At 47.6% G+C, this 25,978-nt stretch overlaps 1 protein-coding gene across 1 annotated transcript; it reads left to right on the top strand.

Annotated features, from left to right (window-relative positions):
• Positions 1-21,236: 21,236 nt before the first annotated feature.
• Positions 21,237-24,903, top strand: LOC120838474. Its single transcript, XM_040208415.1, has 2 exons — positions 21,237-22,822; positions 24,528-24,903. The coding sequence occupies exons 1-2, from the start codon at positions 21,237-21,239 to the stop codon at positions 24,901-24,903; spliced, it is 1,962 nt and encodes a 653-aa protein (XP_040064349.1).
• Positions 24,904-25,978: the final 1,075 nt, after the last annotated feature.

The following is a 25,978-nucleotide window of genomic DNA, read 5'->3' as shown; positions in this document are numbered from 1 at the left end:
ATACATGCTCTGATTTGGTAAAATGACCGTGTATATCCCCTCTACCATGGCAGACCGTGAAGTCATCTCAGGCTGCACACAATATTGGGGCGATATTCGCCTCGGGTTGGGAAAGTCGTGCGAGTGCTGCCAATATTTGCCTTGCATCGAGAAAATCGTGCCGGTGCCATTTTGACGCTGCCGATATCGCTGGGATATTTTTTTATATTGCATCGACGCAATGATGATATGTGTTTTCTCTAAATATCGTTTCTGAGTCGGCAATAACTGCGGAGTATTAGGCAGTTTCGGCCGATTCGGAGATGATATAGAAAGGAAGCCAGTATTATTTTGACACGGCCAATGTCCACAGAATATCTGCTGTATTGCACGGATGCAATCCCGATATACAGTTTACGTGAACCGGGTAATCACGATTGACACGAAGATTGTTTATTTTTCTCCTTGCCAAAAAGAGACCTTGGAAAGGGAGAGGAGAGACAGGACGGCACGAGCGAAAGGGGAGGCAATATAAGAGAGAGAGTCAACCCAACCTTTTTAGTTCAACGAACTTCGAAACATTAGAGACGTAGCCTCACGTGACCAGGCCCATTGGCGCTTTCACTGCCTTCACCGCCGAGTCGGCCGAGGGGCAGAGCAACGTGCGCCGGGGCGCTTCTCCTATCATTATCAGGTGTTGTTCACGCGTTTTGCCCGCGCGCTGACAAACGGTCTTCTGTCTTCCTTTGTCTTCGGTCCCCGACGCGCGAGCATCGAGCAACGAGCAAGATATCGCTCGACAACGTTAAACCTTTCGACCTGCTGCCTGTGCTTGTGTGTTGTTCTTTTGAGACTTGTTTCCTTCTTCCCGTCGTTTTTCTGTCGTCACCGCGACCTCGGATAGTTTTCTTTTTTTGTAAGTGTGTATTCGCTTGACACTACGGCATTTATGAATAAATGTAAAAATACTCCAAAAAGCTGGGAGACGTCATAATTAAAATAAGAGCACCGACTTGACACAACCGACAAAAACAATTTCATTAGACGTTTCGCCTCCCTTGCGGGAAGCATCTTCAGTAGTTACAAAGCGAATGCAAGGTGCAACCTCAAGTCAACGCTATTTATCAGGAATATCCTTATAAGCTTCGTAGCATAGCTTGTTTGTCTCATGAACTTCAGTTGTGAAAGAATACGCGGCGCGCGGAGCGTTGTTCTAGATTTTCGCCGCGTGAATTTTGCCGCGAAAGTTCGTTCTATAAAGTACACACTTTACAAAAACTAATTTAACTTCTGTGCGATACAGCAATAAACCTGATACAGGTTTACAGGTTGAACACAAAACAGAATAGAAAACAAAGGTTCGACAGCACAAATCTCACCATTGTGCTGACACGCGCCTACACATCTAGACATCGATATATTTTAGTGCAGTACAGAAGTAAGACACTCAGATGTAATGACGAGGCTTTTTTGTTGTTAGCTATGACGCGGCAATCTGTCTAAGCGCTCCAACGAGGTAGAGGGGCTTAGAGCGATAAACCGGGGTTCCGGTCTGCACTCGAAAGTGACCCCCATAAGGCGGCTGCCATTGTACGCAAATTTGACCACTCGTCACATGACCAAACCAAAGACGTGACGTCACAGGAAAGATGGCAGCGCCCATGCAGTGGCTGGCCCCAGCTGGGCCGGAGCTTGTCGGATGCTTTGTTGGTTGTCGTTTGTCTCGGTGAGCTGATTTCAGACACGAAAGCCGAAATATGAGGCCGATCGAAAGCGACTTCAGAGTTCAGCGTGGTGCCTGACGTAGGTATAACGTGAAAATACGGAGGAACGGTGTGCATTTCGCTAGTGACCGACGGGGATATTGCCACGAGGGAGACAATCGGCCTTACGTTGCTCGGACCTCGGATTGATTTGGACACCGCTAGGATAAATTTTAAGGCGACGTTTCTGTGCTCTCGTTGACCATCGGAACCCTCGAGATCTGCAGTAAAGCGTGTGCAATATATTTGGATACACAGTTTAGCGACGGAAATTGCGTGAGTCGTGCTTGGCAGTGTACAATCGTGGTGCCGCTTCGTTCAAATGACCGAAGGCTCACTTTGGTTGTGCGGTGCACCGGAGAGCTGCCTTGCCGCTTGTAGTTCCCGTGCCGTGCTAAATTATACTGTGCTGCTTCCCAAACTGTTCCGGCGTAGACGTGCACTTTCACGGAGCACAGGTGTGCGACGTACCGAAGAGCTGCCTTCAAGCTGGTAGTTCCTATGCCATGCTTTAGGTGATGCTGTGCTGCTTCCCAAATTGTTCCGGCGTAAACGTGCACTTTTACGGAGCACAGGTGTTGCAGTTGGTATTGATTCCGCTCGTCTGTCGCACGATTCGTCGACACTAAAGTTTCATCAACACTCGTTACGCGAATTGCAAGCTGTATGGACATTTCATCGCGCGTGTCACCTACCCAGTCCATCCGTTCGCGCCGCTTTGCGACGGCAGTCTGCAGGGGCTTATTACCAGAATGTGGTCCCACATCGATTTCAGTTCAGCTCGTCCACGGCAGCCGCCAGACCCCGAAGGAAAGGATTTATTCGGACAGAATGCCACTAAAGCAACGCAGCTTCTTTAGTGGTCAGGACAGACTCTTTTCTGTCTGTTTTGTTATATTGTGACGGATGCTTGCTCCAGTCCTATTTTCTATCAATATTTACTATTCTGGAAAGTTCCAGGCCATGCTCAGCTGTCATTGTATGTTCTGCTGGAGGTGCTGCGCACTTTATCCATAGCCCTTCACTCTGTGTGGACCCTGGCGGCTCCTCAGCCGAGTTCCCCGATAAGAAGACACGGGTGGCACGTTATCCCGAGTCTTAAACCCCCGGCAAGCCGTGAACCAAGTCCTATCCCGATCCCGGTAGAAAAACTGCAAGACGAGAGAGTACCACAAGGACGAAACTCAGAAATACACCACGAAGAACTTGAAATCCAAGCCAGTCGCTGCTATCAGCAAGAACCACCGGAATTAGGTCTTTTGACAGAAAAACCAAAGCTGACTAAGCCAACAATGACAAACCTGTAGCAGCAAACTACGTCTGCTCCCGCCATCGTTTGCATGCCCGTTGCATCTCACACTCTGATGCACTTTCACGCAAGGTGCGTAAGACATTGACGGCTGGATTAAACAATATGTCCGTGTCGCCCGCCACAGTGGGTAGATGGACAACCAGCTCCTGGAGAACCTATACTTCTCGTGGAAGAAACTGCGAGGCACTGGTTTAAGAACCACGAATCCTCCTTAACGTCGTGGGAAGTTTGCAAGATCGAGCTGAAGTGCAAGTTCATCAGTCAACATTGACGAGAGAGAGCCGAATTCCTGATTCTGTCCAGGACACAGCCTCAACGAGAGCGTCACCACCTTCGTGGAGGATGTTTTGCTTCTGATCGAGCACCCACGCCAACCCTGATGCTACAGAAGACAAGAAGCTAAGAAACCCATGTCCCTCATGTGAGGGTCAACACCTTCAGCAGCCTTGTCCGCAACCCCACGACAACAGTCGAAGGGTTCATATAAATGAGGCTTCTAACATTGAATGTACACTGCAGGCCCGAGCCTGTCCCTATCAACAACTCCCCAGCGTCTCGACACTCGAGTTGTCCAGCTGTAACTTCGACGCCACGCATCCGTGACATCATCCACAACGGTATCCGGGAGGAGATAAGGAAGCTAGTTCCTGCTATCAGAGTTGCCCGGGTTTTATTTTGATCGCCGAGATTGTTTCAGAAGCAGTTCGACAGGCATTTCAACTGGAGACTTGTTTGAGTGAAGCGGCATCTGACGAACTGAGGGCGACTTATGCTACAAAGTCACAACGACCACCACCGGCTACCTGTTACTACTCAATGCCAATTCAACGAGACACCCCAACGCCGAAGCATTCCCGACATCGGGAAGAACCAGTGTAGGTCCGCGCTAATCAAAGTACATCGAGGAAAACGGAGGTATTGGGAATGGCCGACCGAAAACCACTCTGCTACCACTGCATGAGGCCGACCATGTCTACTGGAGGTGCCCGTACCAATGAATTGGCCTGCAAAGGTTCGTGCCGAATGACCCTCAACCACGTCTCGACGAGCGTCCGCGGAAGATTGAGGATTATCTTCGGCGGCCTTTGTCCGTGGTGTCGACATTACCCCGAAGCTCGTGATCTACCTCATCTGGACGGGAGGTAAGCACGACAAAGCAGGTGAGCGGCAATGCAAGGAGAGTTGATCTGGTGTCGGTTGTCGTCCAATGACAGTATACCTAATAATTTGCTGACACTAATTGTCTGTGTCCACGCCACGAAGCACACGATTTCCAACTTTGAGGGAGAATGCCGCTCAGTGACTTAAAGAAATAGAATGGTTGGTTGCTTTCAAAAGTGGACTGCAAGCATCACCAGACTTCACTTTGCCGCATGAGACTTACACAAGTTGTAGTGGTCGCAGAATGCAGAATAAATCTTCATTACGAAATGGAAGTGAAGTGGCTTGGAGAGCAAACAAACATTGTTGCCAGCTATCAAGTGAACGGTACAGCAAAAGGCACAACCACATAACCAATACATGCCCGAGCTTGCTGCATTGATGCAGAAAATTACCAGGAAAGTTTTGCGGATTAGAAGCCAGCCCTGCAGTTTCAGTGCATCTGATGTCAGTGGCCGCACATGACGTATGATTACAAGACGGCATCAGTCGGTCAAAGTTGCTACTCGACCAAACTGAACACCGACGTGCCAGGAGCGTCATCCCACAACAAGGTCCCCAGGTATTACGACTCAACGCCTGACAGGAGACTGTCGCAGAAAGAACTCGTTCTGGAACCATTAACTCAGAATCAATAATTATGTAATCCAGTGGAAATAAACATATTTGATACACTAACCAGATAAACATATTTCCGCTTGCCTTTACACCTTGAGAGTACATACATCAAGAATTGTGTTCACCGCACGCGCAAATCCTTTTGAGGGAACTGGCATCTCTGACTCTTCAATAATAATTAATGGGACATACCAGACTGGCAGACTTGTTGCATTGGGCTGCACTCATTCCACTTCTCCTGAACATGTGGCACATTCAAAAACCAACTCCAGTGATGTGAAAATGTTTATTAATTTATTCCCTCCAGGGGCCTTCGTAGGCATTGCAGAGAGGATACTTCAAACTACACACATGATAATAACAATAAAGCACACTGTTGTAACTTCTTAATTGCAGAAACAAACACACCTCTGAGCATATACTTTAATAGTATGTGTTGATGCATTGTTATATAGCAGGACACTTTCTATATGTATGACACAATAGACCCTTTGCAGAACCCCATCAAGCAACACAACTGTTACCATTTGTTGCGGCGTAGAGCACACAAATGGGCCCCAGTTCATGTCGAATGCTAATGCAGCATTCGAGTCCAATAGGTGCCGAGCCGAGGGCGGACATAACATTCTTGTCGAACAAATGGCCAAAGTATGAAAGCCTGGGGTAAATAGAGTAGTAGCTACTGTAATTAGTTTCATCCCAATTCGGCAAACGGCAAAGGCTACACTCTCGGTGAGCCAATATGCACGTTGAGCCAATATGCACGTTGGAGAGAGGCACATGACAACATGCCATTCAGAGTGCTCGTCTGCACAGATTTGTCACACACCTTCGCTCTGTCTCTCTGATTGGTTCGAGGGGGCTGTGGCGGTTGCCCTTTTCCAGGTTACAATGATACGAAGTATAAGCAACCCACACTTTTCAAAAAAGTCTATTGAAGAGACCGAAAGGGATGGTCAACACTTTTCAACAAGACTGCTCTTCAGGCAAGGGATGAACACAAATATGAATCATCTTATCCAGGTAATTAGAACAAGTAAATAATTGACCGACTAATACAATGCACTCTTGACGAAAAAAAAGTATTGCTGCAATAAATGCTACAAAAGAGAAAAAGCTACAGTTAATCTATGCATACACCAAACCAGTTGTTCTTATTGCCAGTCAAATAGCTTTGAAGCAGGTGCCTGCAACGATTTATTCATCCCCACACTCAATAAAACGTCATCCTCGTAGCTGAAAATAAGTGTGCACTTCGCACTCACCAAAAAAGGAAGAAAAGCGATCGAATGTAGAATCGTCGATTAGCACAAAGGGTTAAAGGTCGCAGGAGCTTCCTCGCTAAAAGTTGCTATGGTTATTCGGTGACGCAAGGCTGAAACAACTTCTCCTAGGTCCTAACGCGACGTATACCTTTCGCATTGATTCTCAGACATTCCAACGTTCAAACAAAGCTAAGAGAATGCGAAAATTTTATGCTAAAACCACTCAAAGGTTTATCGATCCTCGAACAGATCCAGAATCCGAGCAGCGGTACGGCGATACGGCTGATGCTGTCTCACAGGTGTTAATATCCAGATGATCCAGAGCGATCTTGCGCAAAAACGGTACAAAGTCTCATTCCTTCATATTTTCACATTATACCTGCGTCAGCGAGCACGAAAAAGCACGGAATCGTCGGAAAGCAGCTGCACATCACGGCTGCCGCGCACCGAACAAACTCGCATCCGCCAGCTCTGGGCGCTGCCATCTTACCTGTGACGTCACGGCTCTTGGGAGGTCACGTGACGAGTGGTCACATTTGCGTAAAACATGGCGGCAACCGGGGGGTGCCACTTCCGAACTTCCGGTTTATCACTCTAAGCCCCTCTACCTCATTGAAGCGCTCCATCGCAGTGGCGGGCGACGAGGTCGAATGTATTAGGAGGTTGGGCAAGTTTGTGTATGCGTGGGATGACATGATAGGGGACATAGGTTATCGTTTCCTTTTTTTTTTTTTTGGGGGGGGGGGTTTATTCTGTCTAGTATCATGTTTACTTGCTGTATCACGTAGATGTAGAATTTTGGTTTAAAGTCAGCGCTATGTGTGTGTGCTCTTTCTACAAGTCTTTTGTCTTTTGCGTTGTTTTTTCCACTTCAATATGTCAAACCAACCAGCCAAACTTCAGTTTTTGACCTAAAAATGCTCAGAATTGTGTTCACACAGGTAGCAGAGTTCTTTGGAGAAAAGTGGGCTTTTTGTTTGAGAATATATAGTCTTGTAAAAAAGTAACAAGCCGAGATAAAACCATACTTGACCTTCTTTGGTCTAACTCGGGGTAACTTGACCCGAAATTGCCAATCAAGTGTCAAAGTTAAGCTTCACTGACTGGCTGCTTGGCTTTCATCTGGAACTTTTGTGCCTCGATCTCCGAAGAAATACCAAAATGAGGCAAGTTTTGGCCAAAATTTCCAATCAAGTGGCAGCATTGGGCATCATCGCTGGTTGCTCGATTGATTCGTGGCACCTCTGGTTGAAGTACGGCACTTTGGCATCTATATGACATACTAAAGTAAAGCTATCGAAAAGCCGAAGAAAATCAGTTTGGCCCTAACGCTTCAGAGCAAAACTATACTAGGCCCAAGCTAGGCCCCTGCGATTTCCAAGCTTGGGCCAAAATAGCCGTCTCCCTGACGTACATACCTACATGGTCAGAAAGCGGCACAGAAGTAACAACGACGACACACTAGCGAATTACGCGAGCGCCAAACTTCGGTCACAGAGGTGATGGAAAAGGGGATACTTTATTTTTGTATTACTAACTGATGTTGCGCGGGGCTTAACTTGTTTAGAATGGCATAGTGGTAATTAAAACTTTTATGGCTAAAGGAAAACAAATTGAAAAACAAAACTCAATAAGCTCGTGTAAGTATTCTCAATTTCGTATGCAAAGCTATGCTATAATCAAAAAGAACACGGTGTTTGACCAAGCAAATTAGGCATATAACATTAAATTGTGCAATATTGAAAGTTGATGCATTTCGAGCGCACCATGCAAAACCATAGAGCTGAAGTAAAAGTGCAAGCGTGCTCGTTTAAGATTGACAGAGTTAACCCCGGACGCGGGAAAGACGAGGCAAACAAACAGAAAGCTTCAAGCGCAGCCGTTTAGACCAAATATGTTAACTTGCGGTATGTTCTTTGTCTGGTTGTGGGCATGCCTTTCTACAATAAAACGATAGCCGTCTTTAGAGATCTGTAATTGCCCGTTCCGCCTTCCTGACGGTTCAGAGGTCACCACTATAGAACAGACCCCGCTGAGTGCAGCTTTATTACTATTAAAATAAATTTACTTGCAACGCCTTTACTCACAGACGACGACGTACCTGACTTGGTCAGCTATGGCGGAAGCTTTAAATTGGACAGCGACATAAACCAGAAAGACATTGAGCCTCAACGTGTTCGCGATCTCAGAATCCTACGTCACACTCTCTTCAGCAATGGAAGTTTGGAGCTTCATGTGTCGTGGACATCAATGGGTGCATATGGAACCTCTGAAACTGGTGAGTAGTTTTAAAAGCCTGAATGCCTCCCAATTGAAACTGTATCAAACAATTCTTGCGGAGTTTAATTTACTAGGTGCTGTCCATTGCCAGGTTAGAAAAGATTGTGATTCCGCCTGGGGGCGCATCGTCGCTGTCCTCAGTGGGTTCTGGCATGCGCCTCAGCCACACCGCTACACTCTTTCCCCTTTTTCGTGATGTTTTCTTCATTGGTTAACTCTGCTAAACAACCTTTCCACGTGCGGTTAGGTAGACAGTTCTTCTTGCAGGTATCGTTGCCGGTGCTCTTCTGCGCGCATGCAAACTTCGTACCACCGTCACAGTTCCTTTGCAACACCAAAATCTAGCACATTGGCGCTTTTTGCAATAGGCGCATGGAGTCTTGTCACCTGACTTCCGGTAGCTTCTGTTATCGTCACCCCTGGTGGCGTGTCTCATCAAATTTCTGATGCCGGCACACATCATATATGTGAAAAACATCACAACCGATTTGCTGATTTTGAAAATGAACACCGAAAGTGAAATGCGCCGGTAAGGCCGAGATTCAGAAGAAGATGTAATAACCAAAACGAATGCGCTGAATGACCACAACGACGGTCAGAAAAACTAGTCTAGCGCGCACTTACGCGCCTTGTTGTCTGAAGATCTGAGATGCTGATGTGGCCATCGGCCAATGGAGCACGTCGATTTGAGGCTCAGAGAGTAGTAGTGATTGACACGTCGAAGATGTAACTTGTTTGTTCGGGAAGTCAGGCACGAATATCTGCGTCATAAAGTGGTCCAGCCGCAATTCTACGGCTCTATTAGACGCTGGCGCTGACCATGTTGCAGATGTTCTTCCCGAGAGGAGGCTTTCAAGGTGTCATGAGCTGCCATGCCAGAAATCCCACTTATGACACAAATTTTGCGGAGTTTTATTTACTAAATGATGTCCATGGCCAGATTAGAACAGATTGTGAGTCGGCCCTGTGCCGTGCGCACACGCGTTATCGTCGTCCTCAGTGGGTTCTGACTTCTGACAACCGCCTCGGCCGCACCACTAAAATATAGACATCTTCTGTTTTTTGTCGTTCTCACGCACATAGGTTTCGTATCTGGTATGTGGAACGAAAAAATAAAAAAATGAAAGCCGTTGACAACTCCCAGTGGCGATGGATTAGAGCGCAGCTCTTGAGGAGGAGGATGGAAGGGTACTGAAGGATAGGTGACTCCCTGAGGAGACGTGACCTCAGGGGGGCCACGTAACCCCAGGGGAGTCACGTGAGGGTAAATCTCATAACCCCCCAGAGATTTACCCTCACGTAAGATTTGAAATTTACCTTCACGTAACCCCCAGACGTCACGTGACCTCTGGGGGGTTACGTGAGGATAAATCTCATTACCCTTGTGAGGGTAACCCTCGTGACCATCGTGAGAGCAAACCTCGTGAAGGTAACCCTTTTGAGGGTAACTAACCCTGGCAGCCCTCGTGAGGGTAACCCTCGTAACCCTTATGAGAGTAACCATCGTGACGTCATTACGGGAAACTACCCATAATGCAACGCCCGGTTATGCCACTCGCATGCAACGCGCGGGTACGCCGACGGCGACGCCGCGTAAGCCGGAAACGGGAGCCTAACCGCTTAGTCACACTGGAAGCGGATCCGCGTTCGCAAGGCGGTTGCGAATGCGGTTGTATAAAGATCCAGTACGCGCACTCGATGCAATTGCACGCGTACTCGATGACATGGAGTGCGCGTGCAATTTCACTGGATTTTTATACAACCGCGTTCGCAACCGCTTTGCGAACGCGGATCCGCTTCCAGTGTGACTAAGCGGTAAGAGCTGCGCTCTAAAACATTTCAACCTGTCCGAGAAAATAAAGGTGAGGCCCAACACGAATGTGTTACAGCCACGCATTTCTTCGTAAACACCTTCCAGTGACGTGGAGAAGCCAAAACAATGTTTTACTCCTAAACAGAAGTGACGCATTCAAGATGGCAGCGCCCTTTAGTAAAAAGTAGTATGTACACATTTTGCAAGACTATCCCAAACGAAATATTCATTCAAATACTTAACACAAGGACGACCCTTAATAAGAATATAAAACAATGAAAGACGTTCCCGATTCCCTGTAATGCCGAATTAGAACACAGCTCTTGAGGAGGAGGACGGGAGGGTGCGGAGGGGAGGGCTCACCCCTCTTCCCCTCGGTACCCTCCCCTTCTGCTCTCCTGCTCCGCTCCCATTTAGAGGGAAATTTTCGTTAAAGGGAAGCTGAAACACTTCTTGAAAAAAACGAGTTAGAGGTGAATTCTGGCGTATTTTTATCCCGTGAATCTGAATATCACTTTTGTTTTCCCCGAAGATGCAACTAAAAGCGAGAAAAAGCGAAAAAACATTCGACCAGTCGTGACGCCATACTAGGATCTTCGGGCCTCCAAGCGCGTGTCGCTCGTGTGTTCAGCGCGTGCAACGGCAAGCTTGCCAGGTATATTTCCCCGCACTGACACCAGTCGTGACGTCTCTTTCTGACCTATCTGAAAATAGCAAGAGTGCGCGTGCATAGCTTTGACAGGCGCTGAAGATGCGCGAAAGCAGATATTCCGAACGCTCCTAGTGTGACGTCACGCCCCGGGAAGGAGGGGCTTCGGCGGTACTTTAAAAATTAATTTCTGAATCCTCCGTGCACCAAATTGAAAAATAACCGTGATATTCCTGATCCTGGAGGTAGAATGAAGGCCATTGAAATGTTTTTTCTCAAATAGAGAACCGCTTCAGTTTCCCTTTAAATTTACAGCTAAACTAAGAAAAATATTTCCAGCTAAATTTAGAGAGGAAATATTCCCGCTAAATTTAGCGAGAAATTTAAAACAATTTCTCCTCTAAATGACCAGCAATTTCCCGTAACGTCACATGTCACGTGTGACACCACGAGGGTAAAATTTTCACGCTAAATGTAGCGGGCAATATTTACACGCGACATCACACGCCACGTGACCCTCGGACGCCATGTGTAACGACACGAGGTTCACGTCACGTGTGACGTCACACGTAAAGTTACACGTCACGACATGCTCGTGACGTCACACGTGGCGTCACGCGTGACGTCATTATGGAAACGTCCCATACTGTAACACGTGGTTGCGCCAACGGCAACGCCGCTCAACCCGGAAACGGGCGCCTAAGAGCTGCACTTTAATATAAAGTTAGTTTGCTTTTGGCTACAGGCATTGCGCAAACATAGAAATGGGTAGTCTGATATGAATATATAGTAATATAAGACTTGCAGTCTCTAGCAATCTTAAAGAACCACTGAACGTCCCTGCTCAGGACAAGGCTGCCAAGGGCGCTGTTCGTCCAGGGCGGTTCCCCGTCGTTCTGAGGGAACGGAGCTCGATCCGACGGTGTGCAGGTGTGCGCCGCATCAGTTGGGCCCTTATTGTCATATTTCCCTCCTCTCCAAACAATATTGGACAGTATACAACGCGCGCTGTGCCCCCCCCCCCCCCCCTCCCCTAAGCCAGTTTCAGTCACTCTCTCCCGGTGGCTCTTTCATGGAAAAGATTGTACAAATTGTCCTAAATTGTTACCCATCCGGATCAAGTGAAATTATTCGTCTAAGGCATGAAAATGCTTTATAATGAAACTCCCAATCCCAAAAATTTGTTCGTCCGCCCGTTCGTGCATTTCCAGCTAAATTCAATGGGGAGTTCGATGTCACATGGCCTCAGCACAAAATCAGTTTTCGCACTAAACTCAGCGGCGAGTTGGATGTCAAGTAACCTGGCTTCAAATGAAGCTATAAATCTTCCCCGCTACATATGGCTGAAAATTTGACATCACGTATCCTGACCACACCGGATATACATTACTCCAATTTTTCCACTAAATCTAGCGGGAGGATTGACGTTGATTTTGGCAGAGAAACTGAAGTGGCGTGACAGCAAATCAATTTCCTTGCTAAAGGGAGTGGAAATACACGAATTGACCGGACGCGACGTGACCTATGCACCACTTATCTGTTGAATTGAATAGAAAAATTGGCTTTGCGTTATTTATACTTTACTCTATTATATACCTTATTAAAAGTCTTTAACGGAATTTCATTTTCACTAAAGAATACTTTTACTAGTTTATGGGACTCTGTTCACTTACGGCAAAGGCGGAACTTACCGGAAGTCACCGGAGTTTCTTGGATTCATCAGAAATTACCGAAAGTCACCGGACTTGCCGCAATTCACCGGAACTTACCGTGTTTGTTTTTAATTTTTTTTCGGACGTCAACGGAAGGCGTTTAGGAAAAAGCCTATGAACCGCGGGTGGTGTACGTTTACCACATGCTGGACGATTCGTTAACAATTCAACGGTTAGTTCATATAAACCTGAAAGTTCCATTTCTTTATTTCACAGCGTCGATACCAGAGAAAACCTTTACACAGCTGTAGACAAAAGCAATCAGACCAAATAGGAACAACCAAGTTCCTTGTGGCAAAAAATATCTTTCAAGGTACTCACAATTCTGCTGGAAAAAATCCTACTTGTACGGTAGCTCAACTAGAAAAACCACACGGACACACGCACACTGTCAGTAGCCCGTTTAGCGAAAACCATGAACGCGCACCATCATCCACCGCCATTGAGAAATCATGGGCACAGTCACGGCGTCGTTGCTTATGCCACCACACAGAGGTGTCTGAAGCCGGACGGACAAAGAGGCGTAAGAAGCAGGTTACTGAAAGGCATTTTCTTTTTATTCGCACACCCAGCTGCTCTGGAAGATACAGGTCGCGCACATGAAACGGGAAGCCGACACTAGCATCCATTCGGGGCCGTTGCTCGTTGAGGGACAAAGAAACCGGTTTTCTACAGAAGAGCAAAAAGACCCCCTCACATTTTCCCCACGATCCCAATGCGAGGGAGACAGGGTGCGTTGGGACTCGTCTTTGATGCGTTCTAAACACCATAATTACACACCCAGTCCCCGGCTCGTCTTGGCTTCCCCCTGCCCTCGCCTCGGCTTTCAGTGAAGTTGGGCAAACGGGGAAACGAGTCACTCGTTTCCGGTAAGATTTCCAGCAAAACCGGGCCGTCTGGTAAAGGAAATTGGCTGCAGGCGACATTCCAGCGAAATCTGGAAACCCACTGCCGGTGAATTTTCAGCGAAATCAGTTTGCTGGCAAATATTCCAGCAAGGACTGGTGAACTACGCTGGTTTCGGATGAAAACGGGTGAAACCTGACCAGTTCTCACCGGATATCACTGGAAGTTGACCGGATGTTAGTGGAAGTTTTCGCCGGATTTTTCAATAGGGTCACGTGGCTTTTATTAAACTGTTTATTGTCTTACAAACAAAGTAACGCGATTGCTCTTTACATAGTGCATTTCATGCATCATGGGATTTTAGAGCTAAAGATCGCTGGTAATTTTTACAAGCTTTTACCACTACATCAGAATTTCCCAAAACAATAACATAGTTTGGCGTAAATACCACCAACTTTCAGGGGTCCTGAAAATACGTCAAAAATAGTATTTAAAAAGCCATTATTTAAAGTAGCTGATAAGACATTAAAGAGTAGCTTTCTGAGAGAATTTCCCGCACAATTTAGCGGAGAAATTAACGTCACGCGTCCGCATCGCGAGCCACTAGAACTTGACACCATGACGCAGCACTGCCGTGCTTCACACGGGACAAGGTGTCAGGTTATGTTACAGCTATTTTCCCACTAGATTAAGCGGGGAACTTGACATTAGTTCCAAGTCATAGTTTCGCCTGATATTATGACGTAAATAGACGTGGCAAGGTACCGTAACATTATGGAGCCTGGAACGCGTCTCCCACTGGTGTGTTTACCGCGTCCAAAAGGTTGTCCCTTGAGTTCCGTCTGATGACGTCATACAAGTGTCATGCTCTTGCTGGTCGCGAGCCTGGCGGTGTCCCATCATTTGCGGTGGTGGATGTGGCAGACGCCTGTTCTGCTGCAGGTCGCTCTCCAGCGTACCAGTCCATGGTAGCTTCGGCAGTCACAAGTTGGGACGCTGTAACGACAGCGACACTCGCGTTAGCTTGTGTTACTCGCAGCTTCTCGTTAGCATTTCTGCGACCAACCGCTAGGATCGCGATATGCAACTTGGGCTTCTGTGAGGCCATTTGGTGCCACTTCGAAACCACTTTTGATCTATGGGCAGCATTGGACGCTATACACACCAGTCGAAGACGCGCTCGAGGCACCAAAGTAACCTGACGGTGTCAAGTCATGTCACGTGAAACTCTGACTGCTTCTCATCCCAATTTGCTGCTAAATTTAGCCAGGAAATGTACGAACATATGGACGGGAGGACAGGGAAATGTATAGGATGCCCTTGAAATATATATTTCGTGCTTTAGCAAAAACTGGGTGTAACTCATTTTTGCTCCTTTATATGATAGTACTGAATTTTTTTTTCCTAATAAGATGCTCAATTGGCACCATTTTTTTGGCACTGTCATCATTATTACTATTTAGTTTGGTGAATACCTGTAGGAGCACTATAAAACCAGCGAAACAGGTAAAAGTAAAAAATAAATAACATAGCCGGGAATAAAGCGATACACCCACTGCAAGGTCTGTGTGTATAGGTGCATACTAAGTGCGATTCGAGTAGTAAATAGTAAAAAAAAAAATATTTGTGCCTTAAAGAAAGCAAAGTGATCAGATGTGTTTAATTTTCCGATTCAATTCATTTGGATGCGACTTATGTTAATGGTCGAAGCGAGAAAATTATATATCGAGGTAGAAGGAAAATTTGCACAATTATAGAATGAATTTCCGACGAAGTGAAGTAATCATTGCGTCGTAGAAATGTTTAAACAGCTGAATGTTAATTTGCATTAAGGGGCGTTTTGAGCCACCATTATAGACAGCGATTTGTCTGGTACTGTAGAACCATGTAACGCTCTGCGGCGGGAGAAATGTTTACATCAGCAGATAGGGGCAACCCCCGGTAAGCAATTATATGAAGAGTACTAAACTAGCTCAAACTCTAATGTAGCTTTTTTGAACTGGTTATTATCTTAAATCGCTAAAATGACTAGATGAATTTATTCAAGGATAGATCATAGGTATTTGCTGTTAGAAGTTACTGTAGGTGCGAATAGCATCTGGTGTACCAGTTATATTTCCTCTGATTGATATGATTATTCCGTTTCCCCATCGTACTTTGACCTCTTAAGATTAAATATTCGAAATTATGCAGTAGGGGTACGATCGTCAGTGATGAAGGATATCTCCGAGTGTTACAAGGATCAAAACTTAATGGAGTTTATTGAATTTTTCCGATTAACGAAGTTACTGACGTGCTAAAAGATGCTAAGAGAACGTATGATTTGTAGACTCTTGACAAAGTAATGATTTAAGTTTTTCAACTATGGCCCTATGCCATTTGCGACACCATTGCGTGACAAGTGCTAGGTATTCATACAACGTTAGTTTACCATGGCTTCGGTGACTAGGTTTTAATGACACTATAATCAGCAAACAAGCGCTCTGAAAAAACTTTGAAAAAACAATTTTGTCGCTAAAATACTTTTTTTTTATTTGCAAGACAAAATATATGTCGAACTTGTCTAGTGATGAATTAGGCCATCTTACGGCCGCTCTGAAAATGCCGCAAAGTGGCATGTACAAATAACACCAACAAGCAGGCAAGTCTATATAACCGTTAGAGATTTAACCTATTGATTGTATACTACTAACCCTTTCAAGAGACTGGAAAAAAAGATATTGACTTTCCATTCTTATGGAAAATCTATGAACGCGTGATTTTCTAAGTGGTCTAAAGGAAACCCTAATGGCAAATACTACCTCAAATAAGTCTCCTCGAGCTATATTCATTGTAAAAGCTGTCTATGTTTTGTCACGTCTTATTTTTAAAGGACGCACCGTTTCGAAATAGAAAGCACGACCTGTCAATATTTTCCGGGTTCTTCTCCATGACGGTTCAATGGCGACTTATTGTTTTCTACTCAGGATGAAATAAATTACTGTGCTTGCCGTCTTTCCTCCTTCTCGCCGTCTGTCTAAGCTGGTTGAACATTCAACGTCCAGGTTGCCTTTATTTTTGTAGTCTCGTAAACACCAGTTGAAGATGTAACGGCGTACCTGATATTCAAGAAGTTCGATACATTACAGCTGCGCTTGTAGAACCATTTGTATTTTATAAAAAACAAAACACATACTGCGTCATTCAAGCGCTGTTTTGAGGTTTACAACTTTGTTTGGGATCATGCCTGTGTGTTAAGCCGATTTGACAGAAGTGTGTAGCGTTCTGTTTTAAGTGTAAAGTTCGAGATATAACTTTTTTTTTTTTCTTTTCCGTAGCGAATGGTTTGGGGCTTATTCGCGATTGAATTATGCGTCCTTGTAGAACTTACTTTACGGAAAGGGTGTCTAGTTCCTAAATACTTTAAGAGTATATCGCAGTAGAATTTCATCTCCGATAGGAACTTTTCCAGAATCCAGATGGCACTGGGGAGGAGCCTTTTCACTCATCTGCTTACGCGACATATTGGTATTTTCAAAGAAAAATAAACAAAGCTCATATTGCCGCCCGCAGAGCCAAGAAGGCAACGCTTGGTCACGGTCTTCTAGAAGATTCCCGCTCATTCTCGCAGCAGACGTAACTTTCCTTCTGCTTTGTTATTCTCGAAAGTGCCAGTTCATCCTCGCCCCGAGCGCGCGACGCTCGAACCTTCTTTGCCGAACTTTCGAGATAGTGACGCAGGGTAGATAAGCAGCTTCCGCGACCTTATCGAGTCAGTCTCAGTCTCGCTCGCGCTCTCTGATTCGCCGCCGAATCGCCGCCTGCTTTTCTGCTACTTCGACGCTCTTTCGTTACTTATTTTTGGTTGGCACAAGTTCGCCCATTTAACCTCTCTTTTCAGTTCACTTTTCGCCTTCTCGTCGCCTTAATTCGTGACAATATTTTTGTTCCGGTTATCAGCGGAAGGGTATAGATGTCATGTAACGTTTTTCTTTTGCTTTGTAGTAACCAATGACCTCTAACGGTGATGTGGCCTGATATTTTTTGGGAGGTCTGTTGTCGTTTGGGTGCAGAGACGGAGATCACATTGTTGCTGTTCGCAGGACTTAGCTTGCAGGCAGTGTCCTGACTTTATGTAAAAGCTAACAGAAAAGTACATAAATAAATACGAGTCCCCCACTTTTTTATTGTTCGCATTTTGCGAAACTGCGAATCCGTCTGCATCTTCCCCATTTTTTTCTTAGAAAGTAAGCTATTCTTCTGGAGCTGAATGATAACACTTGATTTAAAAAAAATATACGAACACACAAAATGCTCAGCATCAAAGGTATGCAAAGTGCGGACGTGAGTTTTAAATTTGAGCACCACAGTGCGAACAATGCCGAGAATGTTACATTTTAAATATTGAATAAAATATTTCGTAAATGAACTTTTCTGCGCATTTGTCGGTTTTGCGGTATTTCACCGGTGAGCTCCTCTCCGGTGAGCCTTTCTCCGCTGCACGTTCTAAGTTATATTTTCTCCTCCGCCCAACAGTAACAGTCGACCAAGGGCTCAACGCAGCCAAGACAGTGCAATCGGCGCACACCACAATGAAAGGTGTTCGGGTTCATGCCCAAAAACGTTCGCCTATATTTCATAAAATACTGAATCAAGAGCGTGTTGGTTGAGGTTGAACAAGGAATCTTCAACGCAAGACTTTCACGACTTCCATATAGCAACGTGTGACGCCTACTTACAAAAAGCTTGTCCTGTTTTTAGCTTCACTGAATACATTTGCGCAGTGTTTGTTTCGTTACGGTAGAAATCAGGCACCAGAAGTTGATATGCAGAGCAAATGTCGAAATTAAAACAAAGTTGACGAACTAACGTGCGTGTCTTCCGCATTTAAGATAAGTAAACCTTTTAAATATATGTATACAGAATATTTGAAATCGCCAGATTAAATTACCTCTCCCACTTCAAACAGAAAGAACTGGTAAGGCAGTATATACCATTTGACGCTTCGGTAGCTTTTGTCTGCCTGCGGTTGCTAACTTCAGTCCTCACGCAATGACCGCTTGAAGCGTGAAATCTTTTACATCCCTTTTCGTGACCCAAAACGCCAACAAAGAACGAAAGATCCTCCCAACGACGCGCTCGGGCGATTGACAGCTTATGACTCACACCGGCGCTACCGTAAAATATCTTCCGCGCCGAACAAAAAAGAAACAAAGGAAACATTTCACTCGCTATGAAAAGTTATGAAGAGGAAAATAGCGCCAAGAGTACAGAGGACAAAGAACGAGGAACACAGAGACCGAGCGCTGACAGACAACTAGTTTATTTTAGAGCGCAGCTCTTAGGGGCCCGTTTCCGGCTTGAGCGGCGTCGGCGTCGCCGTCGCCGTCGCCGTCGCCGTCACCAAGGTCACCCCAAGGTCACGTGACCCCCAGGACACGTGACCCCCCAAGGTCACGTGGCCCCTCTCAAGGTCACCCCAAGGTCACGTGACTCCCCCGGTCGCGTGACCCCCAGGTCTCGTGACCCCCCCGAGATCACGTGACCCCCCGAGATCACGTGACCCCCCAGGTCACGTGACCCCAAGGTCTCGTGACCCCCGAGGCCACGTGATCCTCCCAAGGTCACGTGACCCCCCATGTCTCGTGACCCTCCGAGACCACGTGACCCCCCGAGATCACGTGGCCACCCAGGTCACGTGGCCCCCCAGCTCACGTGGCCCCCCAGGTCACGTGGCCCCCTCCCCGAGGTCACGTGACCCCCCGGAGCATATTAAAGAATGAGGGGAGGAGGAGGAGAAGGAGGAGGAGGAGGAGGGGTCTACCGTCCTCTCGGTACCCTTCCCTCCTCCTCCTCAAGAGCTGCGCTCCAATTCGGCGTTACAGGGAGTTGTTAACGGCTTTCACTTTTTGGAGAACCACCTAGTGGCGTGAAAACACAAGAGAAACATACCTCGGACCATTGCCTAAGGGCACGTGTCACTACTCTCCGAGAACGCAATTTCTCTATCAAAGAGCGCAATCAAAGAAGCACTGAGGCACTCAACTTTATACTTAGAAATGTAATAAGCTCAGAATATTTCACGAGTCACCTGCTGACTGTGATGAGCGACAATCGTTTTTTTCTAAAAGAAGGGAGCACTCACATCTATCATAATGAATGGCCAAATTAGCCGATGGCGAAGATTTTATCCGAAGTGCGTGTTCTCTGAGCTTATCATTGAAGCACCTGCCTGATTGGCCGAAGTGCACTCTCCCACAGGAAAACTGAATTCTGCACACCACGCCGACCGCGCACGGCACAAACTCGTTCTTGTGCTTCTTACCGCAGTCGAGTTCCGAACGACCTTTATCAACATTAGCACATCGACACATAGCACATTTCGAAGGTGCAGAGAACACCACGGAGACTCTATTTCGCTGTGCTACCCTTTTGAGTCCGTGCGTAAGCTTATGGGTGTAAGGAAGAACCACCGGTCTCACGTTAGGTGGCTTCCTAGGTTGGGACTTGGGGCGTCCAAGTCCTTTCAACAGGCTCTGCGCCGCACCGACAAGGACTTCTCTAGTGTACCCTCCCTGCATGAGCCTGTCGGTTTGGTAGCAAAAACTAGTCAGCAACTGGTGAGGGCAAGAGCTCACCAGGGCCGCCTGCATAAAACCTCTGGCAATCCCTCTCTTTCCAACCATTGGAGTCGCATTTCTGCGACCCCAAAACACCAACAAAGAACAGAACGTCCTCTCAACGCCGCGCTCGGGCAATTCACAACTTACTAATTACACCCGCGCTACCCGCAAAATATCTTTGCCCGCCGAACAACAAAGAAAAGAAACCGCTCCTGCATTTCGGGAGGCGCTCCCCCTAAAAATCCCGACCGCGAGCAGAACGACCTTAAAGACGCAAGTAGTCCAGAACGCAAAAATGCATTGCGCAATTTCAAGAGGAAGTATTACCGAGACACATAGAGGGCGCCAGCTGACAGCTGGATTTATCATACTTTGATGGGCTGCAAACGTGGTTAAAATATATTACGATGAGTGTTGCAGCTAACGTTAGATAAACCTCTGTCCGCGTTAGACGAACAGGGAGTAGAAGCAGAAAAGAAAAAAGTCTGCGAAGCTGCCCCGGCACATGCGCACGAAAAAAAACGGGGAAAAGAAAAAGAAGAACGACGACGACGAGGAACGTGAACGATTGAACGTTTTGACCTTGCAAGCTTTCGAATGTCGACGTATTATTCCCAGCGGTGTAAATAGTAAAGTGTTGCTCGTTGTGTGACAATGGAACGATCACTGCGACGACCCGCAGCGACTGCAACAAAACTTTGGTGCCGAAACCCGGGATTGACATCGCTGTGGATACTTCAAAGCTGGAACGTGAGTGACTCTTCACGTACGATGGAAGTCCTCAAGAAAAAGCGCAAGGCCATCCGGTCACAGGTAACTCGACTGTTGAACGACGCAGAAGGGTTGCTAAGGGCCCCAGGACCGAACGTAGCTGAGCTAGAGATGCTCATCGAGCGTCTGACACTAGCTCAGGGCCAACTTAACATCGTCGACTCCGCCATCGAACCGCTTGTTTTAGAACAAGACGGAAATGCGGAATTCGCGCAAGTCGTCGAGTACGTAGACAAGATCGTCATATTCTTAACCAAGCTAAAGAGCCAGTTAAGGCGTTCGACGGGAGCTGGGCATTCCGCCAGTGACAGTCAGTCGAACGAAAACGGAGACGGACTGGCAGCATCAACATCAAGGAAGGTCAGACTTCCAAAGCTGGAACTGATTAAGTTCAACGGACAGCTGAAAAACTGGCTGCCTTTCTGGAACCTGCAGTTTGGTGCCGCAATCCACCGGAACCCTTACATGACACCATACGACAAGTCTAACTACTTAAAGGCGGCACTAACAGGGGATGGAGCGGCAGCCATCGATGGACTGCAGCCCACAGCAGAGTGCTACGCGGACGCCATCGATCTCCTACAGCGGAGGTTCGAGAAGCAAGAAGCGCTAATCCAGGATCACATGGACATACAACGTGTTTCACCTCAGCGCAACGTCAGAATACTGCGGCGATTGTATGATAGCCGTCAAGCTCGCATCCAGGGTCTCAAGGCACTGGGCGTGAGCGAAGAATCCTACTGTTCAATGCTTTACCCAGTGCTCCTTCGAGCGCTCCCAAGAGAAATTATCATCGAATACCACCGAAAGACGCTGCAGTGGGAAGCCGAGAGCGTCACCGCCAGTAGATCTGTACCAGCGTCACAGACAAGTTCGGAACCTACCGCAGATCGCACACATCTGAGAGCACTTCGGACTTTACTCGAGTTTCTGCACATCAAGGTGGAGAGCCAGGAAAAGGCATCTAAAGAACAGGCAGAGGACGTTGGTGGTAAATCTACATCCCATTTCACCAAGTGCGAGACGCAGAAGTCGACAAACCCCGACATGCCACGAACCTCTCCTGCTACGGCTCTGCATGGTGTTGTGAAAGGCCTTAAATGTTTCTTCTGCAGGTCAAAAAAGCATGAAACACCCGACTGCAACTCAAGGATAACGCTAGCTGAAAAGAAGCGCAGGCTACAAAACGCCCAGAGGTGCTTCCGGTGCACGAAAGTGGGGCACATGGCAAGGATGTGTCGAGGTACACCCTGCTGGAACAGGTGCCGAGGCAGACATACATCCAGCATGTGCGACCCAGATTATACTCCGAGACGATCTGCCGACAGATCGAACGCACAGCAAAAGAAAGACGAAGCATCAGTTAGCCTGCATGTAAACGAAGAAAACACGCCGACAGTACTTTTACAAACGGTTACCGCGTCGGTGGAAGGCAAAAACAGGAAAAAGCGAGCTCGGATTCTTTTTGACAGTGGTAGCCAGCGGTCCTTCATCACGGAAGAGCTATCGAGGAGTCTCGGTTTCAAACTGCTCGGGACTGAGATCCTGACTGTCGGAGTGTTCGGAGGCAAGAATAGGGAACGAACGTACCGCAGGGTCCGAGTGATTCTGCGCAACCAACACAATGGCAAGAAATACAAGATCGACGCCCTCAACACACATTCCATCTCCGAGCAAGAACTCCCTAGCCCTGAGGAGGACGTTATTGGAAAAATGGAAGAACTTGGGTTTAAGTCGGGTGACGACCTGAACGGACTGGACTGTGGCGGTGTAGTGATACTACTGGGATCGGAACATTACTGGGAATGTGTAACAGGAAGGATCCAACGACTGAGCAACAGCGTACATGGATCCACACAATTGACTTCCGATACTGTCAGCTGTTCCCAGGTGACAGTGCTCATATCCGCTGTAGACGAACAAGAGCCATCAATATTGAGGAGATTCTGGGAGCTTGAAAGTGTGGGAGTACTCGAAGAGGCGGAGCGAGATCAGTCAGATAATGACATCATGCGACGCTTTGAAGCGAGCATCACCAAGACGAAGGGAAGGTACGAGGTTGGCCTCCCTTGGAAAACAGATGTGCACCTAGAATGGAACCGAGATGTGGCATGGAAGCGCCTGGAAAGTCTACGAAGGAAGCTAAGCAAAAACCCAGACTTTATGCGAAGGTATGACCAGGCCAGGGTGGAAGATAGACAGGTGGTGAAACGAGAGCCAAATGAGCGACCGGATTGTGTCCCCCTCGGTTTTCTCTTTTTCTGTGGCGCCATCTATGTTGAGTACCGCGAAGTCTCACTCCAGGTGGGCGAACGCTGGCGACCGGTTAAACTGATGGAGAAGGTTTCTCGTGGATTTTCAATAGAGGACTGTCGTGCTGTCAGTTTATTTTGCGCACTCTCCCATAGAGTTCCATGCGAATTCGATTCCAATTTTTTTCTTCTCGCCGCAGCGCCATCTGTCGCAAATCGGGGGTACCCGCAAACCACCCGCAAGCAGACGAGTACACAATCCGGTCACGGCGCTGCGGTAGGTTTCTACGGGCCATTTCCCCACCTGTCTATCTTACACCCTGGACCAGGCTATCCGGCTGTACGCAGATAACGGGATTGCCGAGAAGGTTGAACAAAAAAAAGTGAAAGCCGTTTACAACTCCCTGTAACGCCGAATTAGAGCGCAGCTCTTGAGGAGGAGGAGGGAAGGGTACTGGGGGGGGGGGGGTCAAGTGACCTTGGGTGGGGGTCACGTGACCTAGGGGGGTCACGTGACGATTACGATGCCGATGACTTCATCAGTAACGATGACGATGCGGATACCGATGACGTCATCAGTGAAGTCACTGATGACGTCATCAGTGACGATGACAATGATGATGCGGATGCCGGTGACGTCATCAGTGATGATGACGATGACGATGCGGATGCCGGTGACGTCATCAGTGATGATGACGCTGACGATGCGGATGCATCGTCAGCGTGACCCCGGGGTCACGTGACTTGGGGAGCCACGTGAGTTTGGGTGTCACGTGACCTTGCGTGTCACGTGACCACCTTGGGATGACCTTGGGGTCAAGTGACCTTGGGATGACCTTGGTTACGCCGACGGCGACGCCGATGCCGACGGCGACGGCGACGCCGCTCAAGCCGGGAACGGGCCCCTAAGAGCTGCGCTCTAAAAACGGTTCCGAAGGACGTGTTTATTATATGCCACACGAAGCTGTTCTACGAGAGGGTAGCAGCATGACAAAAATGAGGATCGTGTTCGACGCCTCTTCGCACGGACCGAATTCCAGATCATTGAACGACAACCTTGAAGGCGGTCCGAATATGAATCCAGACCTGGTTGTCCTACTCCTGAGGTTTAGGCAACGTGGGGTAGCACTAATTGCAGACGTCGAAAAAGTCTTCCTTCAGATCGGTGTACACAAGGAGCACCGCGACGCATTGCGGTTTCTCTGGTATAAAGAGCCGCCTCACCCAGACCAACCTACCCCAGAAGTCGAGGTCTGGCGTATGACAAGGGTAACCTTCGGTACAACATGCAGTCCTTTCCTACTGGGAGCAAACCTACAGCACCATTACAGAGTTATGGAAAGCGAGTTCTCACAAACAGCAGAAAAAAACTGAAAAAATCAGTATATGTGGACGACCTCTTGACCGGCACAGAAAGTGAGGAGGCGGCCCAAAAGTTCTACACTGAGGCGACCAAAATATTCGGGGAAGCTGGAATGAAGGTTCATAAGTGGGGGTCCAACAGCGCGGTCCTAAAGAAAATGCTGGAGGACAACGTACCCGAAGAGAGAGCCCTTGGACAGCTGACGGGAGTGGTGAAAGTGCTGGGCATAACGTGGGAGTCGAACGAAGACAAACTGTCTTTTACAACAGAACAGGTGGTCGAGTTTACAAACCAACGCAGAAACACCAAGCGATTCGCGCTCCAGACCAAGGCGCGACTCTACAACCCACTCGGTTTCCTCTCCCCTTTCGTGGCCCGAGCCAAGATTTTGTTTCAAGAGATCTGGAAGCGGAACCTGCGTTCGGATGATGCACTGCCGGGCGAACTGGTGGGAGACTGGGAGAGTTGGTACGACGAGCTCACCAAACTGGGTCAGATCAGCGTTGCCAGGTACTAAGACAGCAGGACCGAGCGACGTAATCATACACAGAGCGTTGCATCTGTTCTCGAACGCCAGCTCTTCCGCCTACAGATCGATTATTTTTCTGTGTTCAACTGACGACAGCGGAAAGAAGAAGGCGACTATATTGCTCGCTAAGTGCCGCGTCGCCCCCCTGAAGGAACTTTCCTTGGCGAGACTAGAGCTCGTGGCAAGCTTGATCGGATCGAGACTACTGAAGTGCGTCAAGATATGCCTCGAAATCCAGGTCGACGAAATTCACTTTTGGACGTACTCGATGATCACTTTGCACTGGATGAGAGGAGAGGCCTTCAGATGGAAAATGTTTGTGAAAAACCGAGTACTGGAGATACAAGGAAACTCAGGGGACGCAAAGTGGCACCACTGCCCGGGTAAGGAAAATCCCGCAGATTTAATGACCCGAGGGCTGAAAGCTGATCAACTGCTTTCTGCTTCGCTCTGGTGGACCGGACCAAGTTGGTTACAGCTTCCAGCAACCGAATGGCCCGAAGAAACTGCTGGAGTGCTTTCCCACGACAAGCTCGAGGAGAAAGCTTTGAAAGCTGTAGTCCCTTTAGTACCTGCTGACACGTCCGTGGAGTTCATGGACATCTCGAGATTCAGTTCGGCTGTGAGACTACACCGAACAACAGCCTGGGTGCCTTCGGTTTGTCCGTACCCTTCGATTACCAATAAAAAAAAAACTGGATCGCTGAGCGCTGAGGAGATCCAAGCAGCACAAACCGTTTGGATAAAGAAGGCACAAAGCTCGACGTTTGTCTCCGAGATTAGTTGTGCCGCTGAAAAAAAAAAAAAGCAGCGCCGCCTGGTTCAGCCTTGCGAAATTTCCAAACATTCGTCGACCAAGAGGGAGTTCTCCGGATCAAAGGACGTATACGATCAGCAAACCTGACTCATGATGAACGTGAACCCATCGTGCTGCCCAACGAACATCGGTATTCCACCTTGCTGACAATCGTAGCTCACCGACAGATGATGCACCGGGGGGCCACGAGACACTCTCATGCAGCTTCGCAGCTTCGCGAGAGATACTGGATCATCCGCGGAAGAC

Source organism: Ixodes scapularis, unplaced genomic scaffold (genome assembly GCF_016920785.2).
Source record: "Ixodes scapularis isolate PalLabHiFi unplaced genomic scaffold, ASM1692078v2 PGA_scaffold1__304_contigs__length_218370807, whole genome shotgun sequence".
In the NCBI taxonomy this organism is placed as follows: domain Eukaryota; kingdom Metazoa; phylum Arthropoda; class Arachnida; order Ixodida; family Ixodidae; genus Ixodes; species Ixodes scapularis.
The sequence above is the reverse complement of the archived record's forward strand: the minus strand, read 5'-3'. Positions and strand labels throughout refer to the sequence as shown.

Bases quoted from the DNA above. Each gene is read 5' to 3' on its own strand.
- LOC120838474 (XM_040208415.1), top strand. From the start codon at position 21,237: ATGACACCATACGACAAGTCTAACTACTTAAAGGCGGCACTAACAGGG. The intron at 22,823-24,527 runs GTACGAGGTTGG...GGGGTCCAACAG, and splicing joins ATCACCAAGACGAAGGGAAG to CGCGGTCCTAAAGAAAATGC.